At 46.4% G+C, this 19,546-nt stretch overlaps 1 protein-coding gene across 14 annotated transcripts in view; it reads left to right on the forward strand.

Annotated features, from left to right (window-relative positions):
• The window catches only part of LOC143766726 (scaffold attachment factor B2-like), a 593,416-nt gene that overhangs the window by 189,177 nt on the left and 384,693 nt on the right, over positions 1-19,546 (forward strand). For all 14 annotated transcript variants that reach the window (XR_013213635.1, XR_013213632.1, XM_077254619.1 and 11 more), the window contains exon 8: positions 10,406-10,555. Coding sequence is in view for 12 of the 14 variants with exons in the window: in XM_077254619.1 (XP_077110734.1) it covers positions 10,406-10,555 (150 nt within the window). In the remaining 2 variants the exon portion in view is untranslated. The remainder of the gene's footprint in view (positions 1-10,405; positions 10,556-19,546) is intronic.

Consider the following 19,546-nt stretch of genomic DNA (forward strand, 5'->3'; position numbering starts at 1 on the left):
AAGGCAAAGCTCCTTCCTTTTATCTACATAAAATCTCATAACAGCTTCCGTCTCCTATCTCCGTAATGGGACAGTGTCTTCACTGAATATAGATCTTACTTCAGAATTGAGTTTTGATAATGACCAGTTCTGGCGAAGAAAGAAGCAGATTTCTCTGATCAGATATGCTACAAAGTTTCTTATTTTCATGTGTACTATTGATTTGAAATAATAATTAAAATGACGTTTACGCTTAAATTTCTAAGAACATCATTTTTAAACTGAGCTTCTAATTTATTGATTCATCCAGACTTGGGAGTATAGGCATAGGTACACCCATAATGTCAGACGGTAAAAAGTGTTTCATTTAGACAGTTTGAATATGGGAACATCAAGTTTGGGTGGTCCTTCCAAACAGGCACCCCCCTTCATCAAAAGAATACTTGCGTTTTATAGCTTTAGGAATATACAACTTTTTCTAGGTACTCTGTATTACTTCCCTTTTACAGAACAAACTTTGTTATGGAGAACTGTCTACCATACTTGTCTAGACGCTAAAACAGGGTAATCTGAATGGATTTAGACTTCATTGCATAAGGCTAGGTTCCCATTGCGTTTTAGTTTGAGCGCTAATGGACAGCGTTGCACGGCGAAATTAACGCCGTGCAACGCGTCCGTTAGCGCTCCCATTGCCGGCAATGTTAAAGCACATTGCTAGCGCGTGTCATTTTCGGCACGCGCTAGCGATGTGCCGTTCTTTTGTGGCTCGCCTTGGACGCTGCTTGCAGCGTCTGCGGCGCGCCCGAGGTCCGTTCTCCGCTCTCGCAGATCGGGGATCTGCGCTAGCGGGGACGTTTAACGCGACCCCTTAAAAGACATTGCGTTAGCGCAATCCGCTAGCGCTTAGCTCTAAACGGGTTGCCCTAACGCAATGGGAACCTAGCCTAAGCTTTTTGTGTCCATGATGGCTTTCAGCTATTTCTACATGATGGAAATTAGATTAACCAATTCCATGCCCACACAGTAAGAGCACTCTCAAACTTATCAACCTCTATGGAGGCAAAAGCCAAAGCCACATGCAAATAAAGAAAAAAAACCTTTATTAGTCAATAGCAACAATTAGTGAAAACGGGAAAACAAGTGCAGAAAAAAACTCTTACCAACCCCCAGGAAACAGCTGAAATGCTTGTCTGGGCCTGTGCCACACAACCAGGTTGTATCCCCTACATCCTTTACCCTATATACCTTAATGAATTACGCCTCTTTCCTTTACATGCTAGTGTATTTTTTTGCATTTTCTAATGCACAGCACTTTGCTGTTTTTTGAACATGCTGTGCTGTAATATGAACATGTGACTGCATTTTGCACTTACCCCTGTATTGTTTACGTCTATAGTATACCAAATACTGGTTAATGCACTAGCACTTTTGTTGTTAATTGGAAGGTAAAAGTACTGGGATATGTAAGGTGTTTGATTAGGCACTGACTAGTTCTTGAAATTATGTATTAATGGTCATGTTCTATGATTTTCTGAATATACTCCATCAATAGCATTTTGAATTGCGTATCCAACAGGACTTGGTGCCTGTCTGAATGCTAGTATAGAGCAGGGGTGGGGAATCTTTTTTTTTCTTTCTTCTGCCAAGGGCTATTTGGATATTCATACCATCCTTCGGTGGCCGTACAAACGCCACCCACAAAGTGCATCCTGACTCTGGTACTGGTTTCAGGATGTAATCTTTCGTTGTATGCCCTTCAGTGTTCAGTAGTGAACACTGCAAGAAGAAATTCATGAGCTGGTGGCAATCAAAATACAGCTCCTTGGCTAGGAATGCAGTCACTGAGTATCTGCTCGGGGCCTGATAAAAGGTCATCGAGGGCCGTAAATGTCCCTGGGGCCTGAGGTTCCCCACCCCTCCTATAGAGTTTTAGCTATACGGCACCGTATTTGAGAATTATACCTTAATATCTTTGTAAAATGCTCTTTTTACTTTGACATTCCATCTATTTGTGAACTTCACCAGTGCAAATAATTTTATGTACACCAAACTGAGGTTCCTCTAAGAAGCAGGTTATGATGTTGTAATTTATGAATATATGAGAAGACTGTCTCTCCTTTTAAAAGCATCCTCAAAGTTTTCCATTTGATTTGGAGGTGTAGTAGTACAGGAACATTCAGAATATTCAGCCATGCTACCTTCTTCAGACATGTTGGATAATAGTTCAGGTTTACCTGGTCCTCTCTAGTTGCTACTGTTTGTGTCTCTACGCTGGCTTATGCTCTGTTATGGCTCGCTAGATTTAGCAGATCCTGTGCGGTCTGCCTCTCTCTCCATTCTCAGTAGGTGTAACCCCTACGTCATTGCCCATTCTGCCTGCTTGCTGAAGAACAGCTCGCTCTCTCGTTTGCTCAGCAGGATTTCCAATACCAAAATACTGCACTCAGGATTTAGTGGGGAATGGAACACCTAAAATAATAAATTGACAAATGCTCCAAGCAGGAGACTTTTGTCTGCAAAGCTACTCTGCGAACCACAGTGACCTGTAACGTGAAAAGACTGCGGATAGAGCAGTGTACTTGGTTGTTATCCACTTTTCCTGTTCCTGGAGGGCATATCCTCCCTTGCCTAGGTGCTCAAAATTGAACAGAAGGCCATTATAGGCTGCAATGTTAATTACCAGTGCTTGACCATTGTCCTGTATGAACAGTGTTATTTGGCTTAAAGGGAACCTGTCCCCGTGAAAATGTAGTCCAATCTGCAGGCACCATGATCTAAAGCAGGAGTAGCCAAGTATCTTCATTTTATATAGTTTTGTGAGCGGGAAAAAAACACAAGAATGTTTCGTTTTAAAGGAGTTGTCCGCTACTTGGACAACCTTTTCTTGATCTATGTGTTTGGCCCTGGTGAAATAAAAATAACCTATACTCCCGTGCTGGCACTGTTCCCACGGTGTTGACACTCGTGGTCCCGCGGCTTTTGTGTGGCTGTTGTGACATGTGAACCAGGCGCACAATCAGTGCCGGAGTCGGTCCCCACATTCCAACAGATTGAACATTAAAGTCCGGACTGCAACTTCTCTCACTTCCTCTTCATGATAAATTCAACTGGAGGGCGGGGATAGTGATGACCGTGCTGATTGGGTGCCGGAGTCACGTGTCACAACAGCACATGCACCCCGGAGAGGAGCAAGTGCCGACACCGCGGGAACGGCACTGGCATGGGAGGAGAGTATAGGCTTTTCTCTATCGCTTCATTGGGGGACACAGGAACCATGGGTGTATGCTGCTGCCACTAGGAGGCTGACACTATGCACAAAAAAGCTAGCTCCTCTTCTGCAGTATACACCACACCGACAGGCATTCAGAAATTCAGTTTAGCTTCGTGTCAGTAGGAGGTGGACACTGGTCTTTCTTTAGACCCATATCTACCTCAATGTGCGTCGTTCCCTTTCAGGTTTCCAGTGGGATACAGTGTGAACTGTCACAACTGTACTCCCACAAACACTGAGTACTGCATGTACTGCCACCCCGTATCCTCATAGATCTGACAGCAGGACCAAGAACCCTAACACAGAAGCGTGTTTAGGAGATCTAGACCGATCCTAGCTCCATCTCCCACCCACTCGCCCACCAGAGCCTGTCTGCTTGAGGAGACGAGGACGTACATCAACAGCTCCTTCTGGACGTCCGATATTTTACATAGTTATTAAGGTTGAAGGAAGACTGTAAGTCCATCTAGTTCAACCCATAGCCTAACCTAACATGCCCTAACATGTTGATCCAGAGGAAGGCAAAAAAACCCCATGTGGCAAAGAGTAACTCCACCATGGGGAAAACAATTCCTTCCCGACTCCACATACGGCAATCAGACTAGTTCCCTGGATCAACGCCTTATCAAGGAATCTAGTGTATATACCCTGTAACATTATACTTTTCCAGAAAGGTATCCAGTCCCCTCTTAAATTTAATTAATGAATCACTCATTACAACATCATACGGCAGAGAGTTCCATAGTCTCACTGCTCTTACAGTAAAGAATCCGCGTCTGTTATTATGCTTAAACCTTCTTTCCTCCAGACGTAGAGGATGCCCCCTTGTCCCTGTCTCAGGTCTATGATTAAAAAGATCATCAGAAAGGTCTTTGTACTGTCCCCTCATATATTTATACATTAAAATAAGATCACCCCTTAGTCTTCGTTTTTCCAAACTAAATAGCCCCAAGTGTAATAACCTATCTTGGTATTGCAGACCCCCCAGTCCTCTAATAACCTTGGTCGCTCTTCTCTGCACCCGCTCCAGTTCAGCTATGTCTTTCTTATACACCGGAGACCAGAACTGTGCACAGTATTCGAAGTGTGGTCGAACTAGTGACTTGTATAGAGGTAAAATTATGTTCTCCTCATGAGCATCTATGCCTCTTTTAATACATCCCATTATTTTATTTGCCTTTTGTAGCAGCTGTCTGACACTGGCCACTGAATGAGTTTGTCATCCACCCATATACCCAGGTCTTTTTCATTGACGGTTTTGCCCAGAGTTTTAGAATTAAGCACATAGTTATACATCTTATTACTTCTACCCAAGTGCATGACCTTACATTTATCCCCATTAAAGCTCATTTGCCATTTATCAGCCCAAGCTTCTAGTTTACATAAATCATCTTGTAATATAAAATTGTCCTCCCCTGTATTGATTACCCTGCAGAGTTTAGTGTCATCTGCAAATATTGAAATTCTACTCTGAATGCCCCCTACAAGGTCATTAATAAATATGTTAAAAAGAAGAGGGCCCAATACTGACCCCTGTGGTACCCCACTGCTAACCGCAACCCAGTCCGAGTGTGCTCCATTAATAACCACCCTTTGTTTCCTATCCCTGAGCCAGCTCTCAACCCACTTACACATATTTTCTCCTATCCCCATTACTCTCATTTTATGTAACAACCTTTTGTGTGGCACCGTATCAAAAGCTTTGGAAAAGTCCATATACACTACGTCCACTGGGTTCCCTTGGTCCAGTCCGGAACTTACCTCTTCATAGAAGCTGATCAAATTAGTCTGACATGAACGGTCCCTAGTAAACCCGTGCTGATACTGGGTCATAAGGTTATTCCTCTTCAGATACTCCAGTATAGTATCCCTTAGAATGCCCTCCAGGATTTTACCCACAGTAGAGGTTAAGCTTACTGGCCTATAATTACCGAGTTCAGTTTTTGCCCCTTTTTTGAATATTGGCACCACATTTGCTATACGCCAGTCCTGTGGTACAGACCCTGTTATTATGGAGTCTTTAAAGATTAAAAATAATCGTCTATCAATGACTGTACTTAGTTCCTGCAGTACTCGGGGGTGTATCCCATCCGGGCCTGGAGATTTGTCAATTTTAGTTATTTTTAGACGCCGCTGTACTTCCTGCTGGGTTAAGCAGGTGACATTTAATGGGGAATTTTTATCACTAGTCATTTTGTCTGCCATGGGATTTTCTTTTGTAAATACTGATGAAAAAAAGTCATTTAGCATATTGGCTTTTTCCTCATCCTCATCCACCATTTCACCCAGACTATTTTTAAGGGGGCCAACACTGTCATTTTTTAGTTTCTTACTATTTATATAGTTAAAGAATATTTTGGGATTATTTTTACTCTCTCTAGCAATGAGTCTCTCTGTCTCAATCTTTGCTGCCTTGATTTGCTTTTTACAGAATTTATTTAATTTTCTGTATTTATTTAATGCCTCCTCACTACCTACTTCCTTTAATTCTCTAAATGCTTTCTTTTTGTCCCTTATTGCGCCCCTTACAGCTCTATTTAGCCATATTGGTTTCCTCCTATTTCTAGTATGTTTATTCCCATACGGTATATACTGTGCACAGGTCCTATCCAGGATGCTAATAAAAGTCTCCCATTTTCTTTGTGTATTTTTGTGTCTCAGGATATCGTCCCAGTTAATTGCACCAAGATCCTCTCTCATCCGTTGGAAATTTGCCCTCCTGAAGTTTAGTGTCCTTGTCACTCCCCTACTACCCATCTTATTAAAGGTTACATGAAAACTTATTATTTTGTGATCACTATTCCCCAAGTGACCCCCAACCCTTATATTTGATATGCGGTCTGGCCTGTTGGTTAATATTAGGTCTAGCAGTGCCCCCCTCCTTGTTGGGTCCTGAACCAGTTGTGAAAGGTAATTGTCTCTCATAGTTGTCAAAAACCGATTACCTTTGCTGGAACTGCAGGTTTCTGTTCCCCAATCTATTTCAGGGTAGTTGAAGTCCCCCATAATAATGACTTCTCCTTGAGTCGCAGCTTCATCTATTTGCTTTACGAGGCTATTCTCCATTGCTTCCATTATTTTTGGAGATTTATAACAAATCCCTATCAGTAATTTATTATTTTTTCCCCCTCCCCTTATCTCCACCCACAGGGACTCTACATTTTCATTAAATTCACCTATATTATCACGCAGGATGGGTTTTAAGGAAGATTTTACATATAGACACACCCCTCCCCCTCGCTTATCTGTACGGTCATTTCTGAACAGGCTATAGCCCTGCAAGTTAACAGCCCAGTCATGGCTCTCATCCAGCCACGTCTCAGATATCCCCACCATGTCATAATTATGCTCCAACAACATTAGTTCTAATTCATCCATTTTGTTGGCGAGGCTTCTGGCATTAGTATACATGCACTTTATGTATCTCTCTGTACCTCTATTCTTTCTTAAATTACTAACTGTTCTAACCCCACCCCCCATGCCACCGCCACCCCCAACTTCCTTATTTGTGCCCAGGTCTCTATCTGCACTATCTTCCCCTCCTATAAAATGAATACCCTCCCCCCCAATCCCTAGTTTAAACACTCCTCCAACCTTCTAACCATTTTCTCCCCCAGCACAGCTGCACCTTCCCCATTGAGGTGCAGCCCGTCCCTAGCGTAGAGCCTGTAGCCAACTGAGAAGTCGGCCCAGTTCTGCAGGAACCCAAACCCCTCCTTCCTACACCAATTCTTGAGCCACTTATTAACCTCCCTAATCTCCCGTTGCCTCTCTGGCGTGGTACAGGCAGTATTTCGGAAAATACCACGTTGGAGGTCCTTGCTTTCAGCTTGCAGCCTAATTCCCTGAAATCATCTTTAAGGACCTTCCACCTACCTCTAACTTTGTCATTTGTGCCAATGTGCACCATGACCGCTGGGTCCTCACCAGCCCCTCCCAGTAATCTGTCCACCCGATCAGCGATGTGTCGGACTCGAGCGCCAGGTAGGCAGCACACTGTCCGACGATCCCTGTCTTTGTGACAGATTGCCCTATCTGTTCCCCTAATAATTGAGTCCCCCACTACCAGCACCTGTCTGGCCTGCCCTGCTCTCCTATTTCCCTCCTTACTGGAGCAGTCACTCCTCCGGCTTTCAGAGGACATGCCTGGCTGCAGCAGTGCTAATCCTGCACTGGCACACCCCTCATCTGCCAACTTAGCAAACTTATTGGGGTGTGCCAGATCAGGGATATATTCCCTGAATTGAGGTACCTTTATTCCCAGGGTTCTTCCTCCAGCTGGCTGCGTGGGATGAAGGTGGTGAGTATTTGCCCTTTTCCATGATTCACAGCACATTCTCTGTGCTCTAGGTGGAGGGTGCAGGGCTCGCTCAGGGGTTACACTTCAGTTTCAGGACTTAGCTCTGTGTGCTCGGGGGGGGTCCTGGCCTGGTTGTTTCCCTATCCATGGTCTTCCCCCCTCGTGCTTGGCACAACTTTGCTCTCTTTTTCTAGGCTCGAGTAACTGCTGTGTCAGCGTGGAGGCCTTTTGGCATCCGTGCTGCTCCTTCTGTCACCGGTTTTTAATTTAGTCTCCTCCTCCTCCTCCTCCTCCTCCTCCATCATCTCCTCCTCCTCCTCCTCCTCCTCCTCCTCCATCATCTCCTCCTCCTCCTCCTCCTCCTCCATCATCTCCTCCTCCTCCTCCTCCATCATCTCCTCCTCCTCCTCCTCCATCATCTCCTCCTCCTCCTCCATCATCTCCTCCTCCTCCTCCTCCATCATCTCCTCCTCCTCCTCCTCCATCATCTCCTCCTCCTCCTCCTCCATCATCTCCTCCTCCTCCTCCTCCATCATCTCCTCCTCCTCCTCCTCCTCCTCCATCATCTCCTCCTCCTCCTCCTCCTCCTCCATCATCTCCTCCTCCTCCTCCTCCTCCTCCTCCTCCTCCATCATCTCCTCCTCCTCCTCCTCCTCCTCCTCCTCCATCATCTCCTCCTCCTCCTCATCCTCCTCCTCCATCATCTCCTCCTCCTCCATCTCCTCCTCCTCCTCCATCATCTCCTCCTCCTCCATCATCTCCTCCTCCTCCTCCTCCATCATCTCCTCCTCCTCCTCCATCTCCTCTCCTCCTCATCCTCCTCCATCATCTCCTCCTCCTCCTCCTCCAAGTCCTCCTCCATCATCTCCTCCTCCTCCTCCTCCTCCTCCTCCTCCTCCTCCTCCTCCATCATCTCCTCCTCCTCCTCCTCCTCCTCCTCCATCATCTCCGAGAATCCTCCTCCTCCTCCTCCTCCATCACGACTCATCCTCCTCCTCCTCCTCCTCCATCATCTCATCCTCCTCCTCCTCCTCCTCCATCATCTCATCCTCCTCCTCCTCCTCCTCCATCATCTCATCCTCCTCCTCCTCCTCCTCCATCATCTCATCCTCCTCCTCCTCCTCCTCCTCCTCCTCCTCCTCCTCCTCCTCCTCCTCCTTCATCTCCTCCTCCTCCTCCTCCTTCATCTCCTCCTCCTCCTCCTCCTCCATCATCTCCTCCTCCTCCTCCTCCTCCATCATCTCCTCCTCCTCCTCCATCTCCTCCTCCTCCTCCTCCTCCTCCTCCTCCTCCTCCTCCTCCATCTCCTCCTCCTCCTCCTCCTCCTCCATCATCTCCTCCTCCTCCTCCTCCTCCTCCTCCATCATCTCCTCCTCCTCCTCCATCATCTCCTCCTCCTCCTCCTCCTCCTCCTCCTCCTCCTCCTCCTCCTCCTCCTCCATCATCTCCTCCTCCTCCTCCTCCATCTCCTCCATCATCATCTCCTCCTCCTCCTCCTCCTCCTCCTCCTCCTCCTCCTCCTCCATCATCTCCTCCTCCTCCTCCTCCATCTCCTCCATCATCTCCTCCTCCTCCTCCTCCTCCTCCTCCTCCTCCTCCTCCTCCTCCATCATCTCCTCCTCCTCCTCCTCCTCCTCCTCCTCCTCCTCCATCATCTCCTCCTCCTCCTCCTCCTCCATCATCTCCTCCATCTCCATCATCTCCATCATCTCCATCATCTCCTCCATCTCCATCATCTCCTCCATCTCCATCATCTCCTCCATCTCCATCATCTCCTCCATCTCCATCATCTCCTCCATCTCCATCATCTCCTCCATCTCCATCATCTCCTCCATCTCCATCATCTCCTCCATCTCCATCATCTCCTCCATCTCCATCATCTCCTCCATCTCCATCATCTCCTCCATCTCCATCATCTCCTCCATCTCCATCATCTCCTCCATCTCCATCATCTCCTCCATCTCCATCATCTCCTCCATCTCCATCATCTCCTCCATCTCCATCATCTCCTCCATCTCCATCATCTCCTCCATCTCCATCATCTCCTCCATCTCCATCATCTCCTCCATCTCCATCATCTCCTCCATCTCCATCATCTCCTCCATCTCCATCATCTCCTCCATCTCCATCATCCCATAGACGCTCCATATTGCATTGTGCCACATGTAATGCTGCTCTAAAAAAAAAAACGTACTCCCCTCTCGTCGCTGCCCGCTGCTCCTCAGCGTCCCGTCTCTCCGCACTGACTGTTCAGGCAGGGGGCGGCGCGCACACTAATACGTCATCGTGCCCTCTGACCTGAACAGTCACTGCAGAGGACGCGGAAGACAAGGCTGCGGTGGAACGCGGAAAGGTGAATATGACTTACTCACCTGCTACCGGCGCTCCTGACGTGGTCCCTGCATGTCCCACGGTCTTCGGGAGCGGCAGCTTCTTCCTATAGTGAGCGGTCACATGGTACCGCTCATTACCGTAATGAATATGCGACTCCACCCCTATGGGAGTGGAGTCCATATTCATAACTTTAATGAGTGGTACCAGTGACAGCTGAACAGGGGGAAGAAGCTGCAGCGCCCCAAGACCGTGGGACATGCAGGGACCGCGTCAGGAACGCCGGGAGCAGGTGAGTATTTGACAGGCGTCGCTCCCCCTCACCCGCCGACCATGACTAGAGTTTAAGCCGAGAGGGGCACTTTGAGCCAATTTTTTTTGGGCTGAAAATCTCGGCTTATAATGGAGTAAATACGGTATCTGTATTAGAATCGTCTATAGATCTGTGTAATGTTGTTTGCCTGATTATTACTGTAAGGACTTAAAATTTTAGTTTAATTTTTACAATTTTTTCCTTCTCTCAGGTTGTTGGTGCAAAGGTGGTTACCAATGCACGTAGTCCTGGTGCACGTTGTTATGGATTTGTAACAATGTCCTCTTCGGAAGATGCAACAAAATGCATAAACCATCTTCACCGAACCGAACTTCATGGAAGAATGATTTCGGTGGAAAAGGCAAGTAATTGTGTGCATGGAGTGGTAAACTGAATATCTGATCCTGTAGTACATGAGATTATAAAACCAATTTATAAACCAAAGTAATAATGGGCATCAGTCTGCTGTGTTTAGCAAAGCCGTTTAGTAAGAAGCTGGCAAAGAGATTTCGAAAGGAGGCTCCAAACACTGGGCTTCGGAGAGAGGACTGTGCAGTTCTCCAGGCCAAATTGTGCTGTTTCATATATGTTCTTCAGTTTCTATGTATGTATGTTATATTTTACTCTGCTGCCACCCAATGGCCTTTTTTCCGTATGGCAGCTTGTTATTAATTTACTCTTGTGGCATGTCTTTACTTCCGGTTCAGGGGTCAAGTCTTCTCTTCCTCTGGCAGCCATTTCATTTTTAGTTTCATGCTGTTGTGAGAGGACACGTTTTAACCAGGCTTAGGAAGGCATCAGTCTTTCGATCACACACTCACTTGCTGCTCACACTTGCAGTCATACTTGGTGCTACATCTTACTGTACCTTGTATACACCTGCATTTCTGGAGAAAGTACTGTATTACCACTTATCGGCTGTATGTCCAGATTTACAAATAAACAAGTCTGGATTGCACAATCCCTGGAGTGCATCATCTCTTCGGACGCTTAGCAGCATTGGTCCTGTCTGCCTCACAGCGAGGAAAATACTGAAGGTACAAATCTTTCTCACAACACCTATTAGTCATTCACACCTCAATTCGCCTCATGTGGGGACAGAACACAAATTTTGTAAAGATTTAGCAGGAGAACCAGCTGTTGTCATTGGTAGTACACTTTTCTGCCTGGATGTTTTCCGTTAGGGAAGGAAAAGACTGTATTCAAGTCTGTGTATGTAATGTTTGTGCTACAAAAAAACAAGATGAGCCTTAACCCCTTAACGACCGCCGATACGCCTTTTAACGGCTGCCGCTAAGGGTACTTAAACCACAGCGCCGTTAATTAACGGCGCTGTGGAAAAAGTGAATAGCGCCCCCCAGAGTCGGATTTTCTCTGGGGTCTCGGTTGCCGAGGGTAGCCGAGACCCCAGAGAACATGATTCGGGGGGTTTTTACCAACCCCCGAGTTGCGATCGCCGGTAATTAACCGTTTACCGGCGGTCGCAACAAAAAAAAAAAAAAAAACAAAACGCGATTTGCCGTTTAATTTCTCTGTCCTCCGATGTGATCGCACATCGGAGGACAGAGAAATGTGGTCCCCGATGGCCCCCAATAGCCCCCCGATACTTACCTACCTCCCCCGGTGCTCCTCGTGTCTCCCCATGGGCGCCGCCATCTTTTTTCCGGGAAAAAATGGCGGGCGCACGCGCAGTGCGCCCGGCACCCGGCAGATCTTTGGGGTCTCGGCTGCCGGGGGTAGCCGAGACCCCAAAGAACATGATCGGGGTTTGTTTGCACCGACCCCTGTTTTGCGATCGCCGGTAATTAACAGTTTACCGGCGACCGCAAAAAAAAAAAAAAAAAAGCGATCTGTAATTCTCTGTCCTCTGATGTGATCGCACATCAGAGGACAGAGAAATAGGGGGATTCGGGGACCCTAACATACTCACCCGGTGTCCCTGGGTCCTCTTCTGTCTTTTCCTGCCAGCCGGCTTTTTCATCATGGCGGGCGCATGCACAGTGCGCCCGCCATCTGCTGCCATCTACCGGCCGGCAGGAGAGGACGAGTTGGGGCTAAAATTAGGGTTAGGGTTAGGGTTGGGGCTAAATTTAGGGTTAGGGTTAGGCTACTTTCACACTAGCGTTTTTTGGCTTCCGTCGCAATGCGTCGTTGGAGAAAAAACGCATCCTGCAAAAGTGCTTGCAGGATGCGTTTTTTCTCCATTGGCTTGCATTAGCGACGCATTGCGACGGATTGCCACGTCGCATCCGTCGTGCGACGGATGCGTCGTGCTTTGGCGGACCGTCGGCACAAAAAAAGCTACATGTAACTTTTTTGTGCGACGTGTCCGCCATTTCCGACCGCGCATGCGTGGCCGGAACTCCGCCCCCGCCTCCCCGCACCTCACAATGGGGCAGCGGATGCGTTGAAAAAACAGCATCCGCTGCACCAGTTGTGCGGCGCTTACAACGCTAGCGTCGGTACGTCGGCCCGACACACTGCGATGGGCTGAGTACGACGCTAGTGTGAAAGTAGCCTTAGGCTTCTTTCACACTTGCGTCGGTACGGGGCGGTCGCAATGCGTCGGCCCGACGTACCGACGCACGTTGTGAAAATTGTGCACAACGTGGGCAGCGGATGCAGTTTTTCAACGCATGTCCTGGGGAGGAGGGGGCAGAGTTACGGCCACACATGCACGGAAATGGCGGACGCGACGTCCAAAAAAAAGGTTACATTGAACTTTTTTTGTGACGACGGGGGCTAAAGTTATGGTTAGGGTTGGGGCTAAAGTTAGGGTTAGAGTTGGGATTAGGGTTAGGGTTTGGATTAGGGTTGGGATTAGTGTTACGTTTGGGATTAGGGTTGGGATTAGGGTTACGTTTGGGATTAGGGTTAGGGGTGTGTTGGATTTAGGGTTTTGATTAGGGTTATGGTTAGGGTTGAGATTAGGGCTGTTTTGGGGTTAGGGTTGTGATTATCGTTAGGGTTGTGATTAGGATTATGGATCGGGTTGAGGTTAGGGTTGTGTTGGAGTTAGGGTTGGAGTTATAATTTGGGGGTTTCCACTGTTTAGGTACATCAGGGGGTCTCCAAACACGACAGCCAATTTTGCGTTAAAAAAGTCAAATGGTACTCCCTCCCTTCTGAGCTCTGCCGTGCGCCCAAACAGTGGTTTACCCCCAGATATGGGGCATCAGCGTACTCGGGATAAATTGGACAACAACTTTTGGGGTCCAATTTCTCTTGTTACCCTTGTGAAAATAAAAATTTTGGGGCTAAAAAAATCTTTTTTGTGGGAAAAAAAATATTTTTTATTTTCACTACTCTGCATTATAAACTTCTGTGAAGCACTTGGGCATTCAAAGTTCTCACCACATATCTAGATAAGTTCCTTGGGGGGTCTAGTTTCCCAAATGGGGTCACTTTTGGGGGGTCTCTACTGTTTAGGCACATCAGCGGCTCTCCAAACGTGACATGGCGTCCGATCTCAATTCCAGCCAATTCTACATTGAAAAAGTAAAACGACACTCCTTCTCTTCCAAGCTCTGCGGTGCGCCCAAACAGTGGTTTACCCCCATATATGGGGTATCGACGTACTCAGGAGAAATTGCACAACAACTTTTGTGGTCTAATTTCTACTGTTACCCTTGTGAAAATAAGAATTTGTGGGCGAAAAAATCATTTTTGTGAAAACAAATGCGATTTTTTATTTTCACGGCTCTACGTTATAAACTTCTGTGAAGCACTTGGGGGTTCAAAGTGCTCACCACACATCTAGATAAGTTCCTTGAGGGGTCTAGTTTCCAAAATGGTGTCACTTCTGGGGGGTTTCCACTGTTTAGGCACATTAGGGGCTCTCCAAACGCGACATGGCGTCCGATCTCAGTTCCAGCCAATTCTGCATTGAAACAGTCAAACGGTGCTCCTTCACTTCCAAGCTCTGCGGTGCGCCCAAACAGTGGTTTACCTCCACATATGGGGTATCGGCGTACTCAGGAAAAATTGCACAACAAAATTTGTGGTTAAATTTCTGTTTTTACACTTGTGAAAATTAAAAAAAAATGGTTCTGAAGTAAAATGTTTGCAAAAAAAAGTTAAATGTTCATTTTTTTCTTCCACATTGTTTTAGTTCCTGTGAAGTACGTAAAGGGTTAATAAACTTCTTGAATGTGGTTTTGAGCAGCTTGAGGGGTGCAGTTTTTAGAATGGTGTCACACTTGGTTATTTTCTATCATATAGACCCCTCAAAATCACTTCAAAGGTGATGTGGTCCCTAAAAAAAACATGGTGTTGTAAAAATGAGAAATTGCTGGTCAACTTTTAACCCTTATAACTCCCTAACAAAAAAAAAAATTGTTTCCAAAATTGTGCTGATGTAAAGTAGACATGTGAGAAATGTTATTTATTAACTATTTTTTGTGACATATCTCTCTGATTTAAGGGCATAAAAATACAAAGTTTGAAAATTGCAAAAGTTTAAAAATTTTCGCCATATTTCCATTTTTTTCATAAATAATCGCAAGTAATATCGAAGAAATGTTACCACTAACTTGAAGTACAACATGTCACGAAAAAACAATCTCAGAATCAGCAGGATCCGATAAAGCGTTCCAGAGTTATAACCTCATAAAGTGACAGTGGTCAGAATTGTAAAAATTGGCTCGGTCATTAAGTACCAAATTGGCTCTGTCACTAAGGGGTTAAGTTGAAGCTTGACTTGGTTGCTTCAACCTGTCTGAACAATATAGCAGGGCAAGCGGATTATTTTCAACCTTTTGTTCATTTTGTCTCTGTTAAATATAAGGAGTTTTTCACTTTTGTTTCTCGCCTGTGTCATTGAGGATACAGCTAACCTTTGGTATAGGCTGCTGTCACTACGAGGCAGACCCTTTTTAAGTGATCTACATAACAAAAAAAAAAGTTGGCTCCTCTTGCTAAACTATACCCCCACCGCAGGCTCCAACTTATATCTGTTTTAGTTTGCTGTAAATAGGAGGCAGAGGTGGGTCAATTTATGTCTTTTTCTTTTCACCTTTCGATTAGGGTTCCAAACCCATATCCCTGGCCTTGTCGCACCCCACTTGGGTCCCCAAACCATGTTGGATTGCTCAGTTGCTGGCCATACCATCTGCGCTTTGAATAGGTCGCACCAGACCTGAGGTGACACATGCTGTGGGGGCAGTGTCACTTCTAATTTTAATGACTGTCTCTCCTCTCTTTTAATTGTAATGATCTGTGTACTACAGTCACAATGCCCACTCTCCAACATTCTGACTACAGCAGTAAATAGTCCCTGCTGTAATATTGAAGTATTAAGCAGTATATAAGAATATACCGTATTTTTCGGACTATAAGATGCACCCAGGTTTGAGGTTGAAAATAGGGAAAAAAATATTTGAAGAAAAAAATGTGGTAAAATATTTAATAACATACTATTATATGTGGTGTTATTATATATAATAGTATATTATGATGTTGAAAGCTACGGGTAGAAGATGGCACTGCGGGACCAGTGTGGTGTCTGTAAAGTACTATATGAAGACGCTGGAGGGTGAGTATAAGAATAGGGGCACAGGGCTCATATTTAAAGCACCACTCCAGCACTGAAAAATAACACTGGAGTGCTGCTTTAAGGAGAACTATAACTCCCAGCATGTCCTGCAGATCCTATGGCTTGCTGGGAGCTACAGTTCACCACAGGAGTGGCAGAGTGCATTTTTATGTATAGTAATTAAATTTTTAATACTAACTTGAATAGGCTGTGCAGGTCCCGGAGACAGCCAGCCAGCCACGCTGTTGGGAGGTAAACTGATGAAGCTAGATTGTTTTCAGTAAGGCTACGTGCACACGTTGCAGATTTTCCTGCAGATTTTTCTGCACTAAAAACCGCAGATCTTGGCAGAAAACGCAGGTGCGTGTTTTGGTGCGTGTTTTGGTGCGGTTTTTAGTGCGGTTTTTAATAAGTTTTTCCCTGCAGATTCTGTGTTTTTGACACAAATAAAGCTTGAACTGCAGTGGGAAAAAAACAAACACATGATGTCATTTCCTTGTCCAACCCCTTCTTCTTCCATCCTCCATTTTGGGAATAACACACCACAATGAGTTGACGTATTTTGAACCGTGACAGTGCTCTGCAGAGTGCTGATCATAGGCCAGATCGCAGCCCGCAAAAAATTGCGTAGGGTCCCCCTATATTTTTAGGCCAGAAAGGCTAGGCAGATAGCCGTGGGCCAATATTTGTGGCCTGGGAAGGGGTTAAAATACCTCTGGCTGTTCCCAGGCTAGGAATATTAGCCCACACCTGTCTGCGTAGCCTTTCTGGCTGTAAAATATAGGGGGGCCCGAAAAAAAAATTGCGCAGGGTCCCCCCCTATATTTTTAGGCCAGAAAGGCTACGCAGACAGCTGTGGGCCTATATTTGTGGCCTGGGAAGGGGTTAAAATACCCCTGGCTGTTCCCAGGCCATGAATATTAAGCCCACAGCTGTTTGCGAATCCTTTCTGGCTCTCTAATATAGGGAGAGCCCCCCCAAAAAAAGTGTTGGGGGTCCCCCTATATTTTTAGGCCAGAAAGGCTACGCAGACAGCTGTGGGCTTATATTCATAGCCTAGGAAAGGGGCCATGGATATTTGCCCCCCCTGGCTACAAATAGAAGCCCGCAGCCGCCCCAGAAAAGGCGCATCAAAAAGATGCGCCAATTCCGGCACTTAGCCCCTCTCTTCCCACTCCTGTGTAGTGGTGGGATATGGGGTAATGAGGGGTTAATGCCACCTTGCTATTGTAAGGTGGCATTAAGCCCGGTTAATAATGGAGAGGCGTCAATAAGATGCCTATCCATTATTAATCCTATTAAAGTGTTAAAAAAAAAAACACACTAGAAAAAAAATATTTTAATGAAATAAACACCCACTTTTTGACAAACCCTTTATTATACGCTCAATCCACCTGAAGGACCCTCGACCTGAAAAAGAAATAAAAAAACAAACCAAATTCATACTCCCTGGCCCTGTCCGCAGAAATCCAACGAGGGTCCCACGACGATCTGCCATGGGGAACAGACACATCCGGAGATGTGTCTGCTCTTCACGGCTGCAGCAACACACTGACAGGAGCTATGGCTCCTGTCGGTGTGTAACTGCGCATGCGCGAGAGTTCATTGACCCCGGTACTCTCGCTTTACGGCAGTAAAGTTCACACGCAGCTCTAATGCCGTAAATAGAGCCGCCGGAGCCGCTGAACTCTGGTAAAGTACGCGATACACCGCTAGGAGCTTCGCTCCTGGTAGTGGATCGCCGGAGAGGAAGCGATCGGCGTGGGACACTCGTTGGGATATCTGCGGACAGGGAGTATGGATTTTGTTAATTTTTGGGGGATTTTTTCCTAGGGGACTGAGGGCTTTGCGTACCAGTGTGCTGTATGGTGAGTATATACTCTGTTATATGGTGTATGTAATGTCTGTCATGTATGTTACGTTTATTGTATGTGTATTGTATGTGTATGTGTTTTGTGTTTTACTGACTATTGTGCTAAGTCGCCGGACACAGGGACAACTCTCCCATCCTAATATCGGATCGGAGTAGTAATCCCATACGGCGACTTAGCACAATTGGGTGACACTATGGTCGCATGGGGACACACACGCACACAGACACGCACACCAGATCAATCAAACGACCGACATCGATCCCCATGCGACGATATGCCTCCATGCTGACGGTCACACTCCGCCCACGCACTTCCGCCCACGCACTTCCTCCTGCTTCCCCGCTCTTCCTGCTGCAGCGGTTTCTACACCAAAACCGCAGAAAACCCGCAGATATTTTTTCTACTGCGGGTTTGACCCTCACAAAGGAGGTCTATGGGTGCAGAACCGCTGCAGTTCCGCACAAAGAAGAGACATGCTGCGGAATGTAAACCACTGCGTTAATGCGCGTTTTTTTCCGCAGCATGTGCACAGCGGTTTAAGGTTTCCATAGGTTTACATGTTGTTGTAAACGCAATGGAAACTGCAGCGGACCCGCAGCGGCAAAATCGCTGCGGTTCCGCGGTAAAACCGTAACGTGTGAACATGGCCTAAAGTGTCTGCAGGATCTGATAACATAGCAAGAGGGAGGTCTCTGTGCTGTCATGTGATGCTCCAGCCCGCCCTCTTCATGACCTCACAAGGTCCTATGCTGGAGCACTCAGTCAGCATCAGCAGGAGCCCGGGCTGTGCTGTTAGGTATGCCGCATCCCTCCCTCCTGTGGCACCCTGCTCCACCAGACACATGATCTCCCCAGCCACTGCAGGAATCCGGCACTGGGGAAGGTTGGGTCCGCTGTTAAAGTAAAGGAATATTCATTTGCTGCTCCCGCCCACTGCTTGACAGGTGGGTGGGGAAGTGGCTAATGAACATTCCTTCAGTTTAAGCAGCGGGACCATGTGGTTTCCTCAGCGCCGGATTCCTGCAGAGGGGACATTTTCCTGCGAGTGCAAGCCCACTGCGATCCCACTCCGCCGCTGTCCCCCTCCCCACATGTTACATTTAGTCCATAAGACTCACTCCACACTTTCCTCCCAAATTTGGAGGAAAAAAAGTGCATCTTATGGTCAGAAAAATACGGTGATTAGTCGTCTATTTGGGTATTTACCCCCTCTTTTTTTTTTTTTTATAATAATTTAGGTTAATACCAGGTTTATTTGTGAATTATTTATTATATTCACTTATATAGCGCCATCCTATTCCCCAGTGCTTTGCAGACATAATCGCTGTCCTCATTGGGGCTCACAATCTACGTTCACAATCAGTATGTCTTTGACGATTATGTTTAATTATGGAGAGAATTTAAGTAGTGTTGCCTGTAGGTACTAGTTTGCCCTGTCATTGGGGCATTGGTCACTGATTTCAAGTCTAAGGTCTTCTGCCAAAAAATACAACTTCTGTTACAGATGACTATTCTGTACCTGCTTTTTTAGCTTGCATTTTCTCTTGTGGTATCCTGAGCCTGACCCTCTATTGGCAGTGTACCCACACGATTTCTTGCAGCAGTTCCACCTTCCAGCACAATTTTTTCCTTCCTCCGCTTTTGCTTAAGATAGTCAAAAAATTGAAAGCCTCCTCCGTAACCTTTAGGCCCCTTTCACACATCAGTTTTCTGCCATCAGTCGCAATCCGTCGAATTTTGAAAAAAACAGATCCGGCGACTGATGCCGCCAGATCCGTTTTTTCTCATAGACTTGTACTAGCGACTGATTGCCTCACGTTTCATCCTTCATTCGCCGGATCCTTCGAAAATTGTTTGTCCGGCGGCCGGAGACGACTAACATATTAACGTTTTTTGTCTACGTCAAAAAAGCGGACAGTGATGGATCCGTCGTTGGCTACAGTGC

The sequence above is a fragment of the Ranitomeya variabilis genome, chromosome 1, assembly GCF_051348905.1.
Source record: "Ranitomeya variabilis isolate aRanVar5 chromosome 1, aRanVar5.hap1, whole genome shotgun sequence".
NCBI lineage: Eukaryota > Metazoa > Chordata > Amphibia > Anura > Dendrobatidae > Ranitomeya > Ranitomeya variabilis.